The 4,868-nt window shown below is 51.7% G+C and overlaps 1 protein-coding gene across 1 annotated transcript; it reads left to right on the top strand.

The window, feature by feature from the left end:
- Nucleotides 1–420: 420 nt before the first annotated feature.
- ILF2 (interleukin enhancer binding factor 2) lies at nt 421–4,616 on the top strand. The gene is made up of 14 exons (XM_077255000.1): nt 421–552; nt 1,322–1,378; nt 1,453–1,495; nt 1,590–1,694; nt 1,928–2,005; nt 2,467–2,569; nt 2,637–2,702; nt 2,773–2,889; nt 2,960–3,038; nt 3,187–3,274; nt 3,343–3,404; nt 3,479–3,593; nt 3,669–3,759; nt 4,235–4,616. Exons 1-14 carry the CDS (start codon nt 548–550, stop codon nt 4,390–4,392), a joined length of 1,167 nt encoding a protein of 388 aa, XP_077111115.1. The 5' UTR covers nt 421–547; the 3' UTR covers nt 4,393–4,616.
- The last annotated feature ends 252 nt before the right edge of the window (nt 4,617–4,868 follow it).

The following is a 4,868-nucleotide window of genomic DNA, read 5'->3' on the forward strand; positions in this document are numbered from 1 at the left end:
GACACAGGAGAGGATTAAATACATTGCTCTGCAGTATCACACAGGAGAGGATTAGATACACAGCTTAGCAGTGTCATGCAGGAAAAGATCAGATACGGCTCAGCAGACAGTATCACACGTGAGGATTAGATACACAGCTCAACACATAGTAACAGACAGAAGAGCATTAAGTATTTTCCATGCATTTTCCAAGTATGAATAATACACGTTTTATATTGTTTGTACGTTCACAGTTTCAATAAAGTTTTTTTCCTTTTGGCGCTCTAACCGGCCGCCATGTTTATCAATGACGTCACGGGGGCGGGAATAAGTATAATATTCTTACTGGTTCATATTCTTGTCCTTCATTGTGATTTTTTTTCTTTGCTCATTTTACATTGGATGAGAAGTGTTACGTGGGCGTGTTTTTTTACAACGTGTTGGCTGATTGGCCGTTCTGCCAGTGTTTTATACCCAATGACTATGGCTTTTGTTCTTTTAGTGTCGCAGTCTGGAGAGTGGAGCGCGGCTTTATTATTCGGAGCGCGAAGAAGGAAGCTAGGAAACCATGAGGTGAGTGAGGATGATGGCGGAAGGGGAATTTAGTGGGATGGTGCTGGTTAGTTGTGCTGTGTGGGGCCGCATGCAGGTTTCTGTTTCGAAATCCCATCGTCTGCCAGGGGCATGACTGGCTCTATAGTCCTGATTCGCTGCGCTGTGAACTGGGACTTGTAGTGCTTCTCAGTCATGTGCCTCCCCACCCTTTGTGCTCCTTTTTCTACCCTCCCTTTCACAAATGATGGCTTCTGCTCCCCCCTTCTCTAACCTTCTTTTCCCCAGTGGTGGCCTCTGTGCCCCCCTTTATCCTCCTTTTCCCCGGCGGGGTGCATGTCTGCCCCTTTGTGTTCCCCTGTGTTGCGCTTGCCTCTCCCTACCCTCCCTTTTTTCCACGGTGGTGGCTTCTGTATTCCTCCCCCCAAACATGTGAGTGACTGACTTTGCAGCCCCTCTCTGCCATCAAATCCGTCCCCTAACCAGTCTATTCTTACAGTGGAAGCAGGCTCCCTCTGTGCGCCCATCTCTTCCCTCCTTTTCCTCCGGCAGGTTGCACGTGGCTCCCCTCTCTACCTTCCTTTTCTATTTTCTGCGGTGGTGGCTTCTGTTCTCCTCCCTCACCCTTTGTGCTTTCCTCTCTATTCTCCTTTTCCCTAGTGGTGGCTTGTGTCCCCCCTACCCTCTGTGCTCCACTCTCTACACTTCCCAGTGGTGGCTCCTGTGTCCCCCCACCCCCACCCTATCGTCTGTGCTCCCCTGCCCCAGCATCATCCTGTCTCTCTTTCAGGGGTGAACGCGGTCGTGGTCGTGGACGTTTTGGCTCCAGGGTCGGTCCTGGCACCGGGTAGGTGTTCTTCCTGTTGTCATTGTGATGTTGGTGCTGGAGCCGCTGATTAACTTTTATTTTTTCTCCTTCAGTTTCAGGCCTTTTGTTCCTCATATTCCCTTTGACTTCCATGTGGTGAGTGATCTGCCCCCTCCTCTCCGGCCTCCTGCCCCCTCCTCTCCGGCCTCCTACCCCGCTGATTCGGCTGTTCTGTGCCCTCTTTATGCAGTGTGAGATGGCGTTCCCCCGAGTGAAGCAGGCACCCGACGAGACTCCCTTCAGTGAGGCGTTGCTGAAACGCAACCAAGACCTCGCCCCGACGCCTAGCGAGCAGGTAATGTGTCCTGAAGAATCCTCTTAAGGTGCTCTCGACTTTCTCAAGTCTGCAGGATGCTCAGGATGTGGGACAAGCCATGGAGCAGTGGTCGCATAGATGAGGCATTTAACCCTTTTGTCTTGTACAATAATCATCCACATCTGGAGAATGTTACTTTACTGCCCAAAATAATTATTGGGAAAAGAATGAAAAATGGCCACTTACGAGGTTAACCTTGTTGTCTCTTCCAGGCTTCCATCCTCTCTTTAGTGACCAAGATAAACAATGTCATTGACAACTTGATTGTGGCTCCTGGGAACTTTGAAGTGGTAAGATCTGCTATCAGTGGCAGCGGATCAGTGTCTGCTCACATTATAAGGCTAGTTTCACACTAGTGTTCGGCAGGGCTGCGGATGATTGCGTTCTTCCTCCATTATGCCCTGCCCACTGCCGTGCCTCTTCAGCTCCACCTACATTTGCATGCGTACTGCACACCTATCTTAACACTGGGTACGCAGGCCATGCGGATGCCTCCACATGCGTCGTTTTGACTCTGCGCCGACCGCAACATGTTGCGTTCGACACAGTTGAGCGCAGCTTCAAAACTATGCATCCGCATGGCCTGCGTACCCAACGTTAAAGATGGGTGTGCAGGACGCATGCAGACATAGGCGGAGCTGAAGGAAAAGGTGCTGAAGTGGGCGTGGCTTAACGGAGGAAGAAGGCTTTCATCCGCAGCCCTGCCGAAAGCCAGTCTGAAACCAGCGTAACACTGTTCATTTCCACGCAGCAAATTGAGGAGGTTCGGCAGGTGGGCTCCTACAAGAAGGGCACAATGACTGCTGGGCACAACGTGGCTGACCTCGTGGTCATCCTGAAGATCCTCCCCACATGTGAGTGACTGACTTTGCAGCCCCTTTTTGCCATCAAATCAGTCCCCTAACCAGTCTTTTCTTACAGTGGAAGCAGTCTCTGCTCTGGGAATGAAAGTTGTAGAGACACTCCGCACCCAGGACCCGTCTGAAAGTGAGTGCCCCTTGCCCTTTCCTGCCTCTGGTGCATGGACTCCTCACTCACGTCTCATTTCCTCCTGCAGTTCTCACCATGCTCACCAATGAAACCGGCTTTGAGATCAGCTCCGCAGATGCCACTGTGAAAATCCTAATCACAACTGTGCCTCCCAATCTGCGCAAGCTGGACCCTGAGCTGCACCGTAAGTGACGCCGCCTGCAGATGATGCTAGTGTGGGGGCTGTTGTGTGACTAACATCTCGTTCTCATTAGTTGACATCAAGGTCCTACAGAGTGCGCTAGCTGCAATCAGACATGCTCGGTGGTTCGAGGAGAATGCATCTCATTCCACGTAAGACCTTGGTCACTCTGACTTCTGGGGGTGGGGCTCTGGCCTCCTTTAATGCTCCAGGAGTCTCTTCATGACTTGTAACTTTATGTTGGGCTCTGGCCACTATTGCCTCGTAGGTCGGTACCTCATGGTTTTTCTCTCCCTTCAGGGTAAAGGTCCTGATCCGTTTACTGAAGGACCTGAGGAGCCGCTTTCCTGGGTTTGAGCCTTTGACCCCATGGATTCTGGATCTGCTGGTAAGTAGTCTCCCCTGCCGTGTGGACCGTGTTCTTGGCCCAGTCGCTGACTGTCTTTTTATTTCCAGGCTCATTACTCCGTCATGAACAACCCGTCCCGGCAGCCGCTGGCACTGAACATGGCCTACAAGTAAGAGCGGACCCTGGCACCTGGGCAGGGGTGACTGTGGATGGTTGTATAACTATGTCTGCTTTACCCGGCAGGCGCTGTGTCCAGATTCTGGCTGCCGGGCTCTTCCTTCCGGGGTCTGTGGGTATTACGGATCCATGCGAGAGCGGTAACTTCAGGGTGCACACGGTGATGACCCTGGAGCAGCAGGTAAATCTGAGCAGGCAAAGCAATGGGCATCAGATGGATGTCTGGGATCTGATCCTTTCTTCTGCCCCCCTGCAGGACATGGTGTGTTACACCGCACAGACCTTGATCCGCATTTTGTCCCATGGAGGATACCGCAAGATCCTTGGCCTGGAGGGCGACGCCAGCGGTAAGTCACCCGATCTGGGGAAAGTAGACCCTTGTCCCATGGTGGATCCTCTAACCCAGAGGCCCCAACCTTTCTGACCTTGAGAGCCACATCCATTTATGAAAGGGGGTGGTGAGCCACATTCAGCTCAGAGAGGGTAGGGAGCCAAAACCAGCTCCTTCCCTACTCACGGTAGTGACACTGAGAGCCTCCATTACTGGTATAATAACAACCAAAGCTTTTCCACTGAAATCACACCAAGGCAGTATGCCAAGCTCCATGGTTTCCTATCTCTCTATATTCAGATCTGCTCTTGTGTGTAACCCTGCACAGAAGTCACCGTTTAGAGATCTGCACTTAATAGTTATTCACACCTGGTGCTAATGCACCAAGCTGGCAGGCAGCCACGAGTCACACATCATGGGTTCGTGAGCCACTTAAGGCTCCCGAGCTACAGGTTGGGGACTACTGCTCTAATCACTCCATGTCTCTGCAGCGCTTGCCTCCGAGATGTCCACCTGGGACGGAGTTATTGTGACCCCGTCAGAGAAGGCGTATGAGAGACCCCCAGAGCGGAAGGAGGGCGAAGATGACGAGAGTCCTGATATTCCAGAGGGAGCAGAGGAAGAGGAGAACATGGAGACCCAGGAGTGACCTGGAGGTGCATTATTGGGGGTCTCGCTCCATGGGGTCAAAGTCCCAAAGTCTTTCTCTCCAGATGACTACCACCTGTTTTGTTTCTTGGCGTAGATATGGGACCACCCGGGTCCCCTTCGGACCAGCCCCCACTATGCAATTTTTTTTTTTTCCTTCTCGTGTTGTGGTTATTTTATACTGTAGATTTTGTTCTTAAGAATAAATTTTTATTTGGTTAGTTATCCTGGCTCCCTTGTTCTGGGGATCGGTCTGTAGAGTGGGGTTCTTGTGAGCTGCATTATTGTGTGTGTCTTTAGCAGCCTGTGCTGGCTGAGAACAATGCCATGGACGAGATGTGAATGAGTTTTGTAGGGTTAAGGGTGTGCTGGTGCCAGTCTGCTCCCGGCAGCCTACCCTTAGTCAGTCGCTGGTTCTTTACAGCCACCCCAGGGAGGGCTGCAGCAGCTGAGCATCACAGGCACCGATTCATTGCT

The sequence above is a fragment of the Ranitomeya variabilis genome, chromosome 1 (genome assembly GCF_051348905.1).
Source record: "Ranitomeya variabilis isolate aRanVar5 chromosome 1, aRanVar5.hap1, whole genome shotgun sequence".
Taxonomy (NCBI): Eukaryota; Metazoa; Chordata; class Amphibia; order Anura; family Dendrobatidae; genus Ranitomeya; species Ranitomeya variabilis.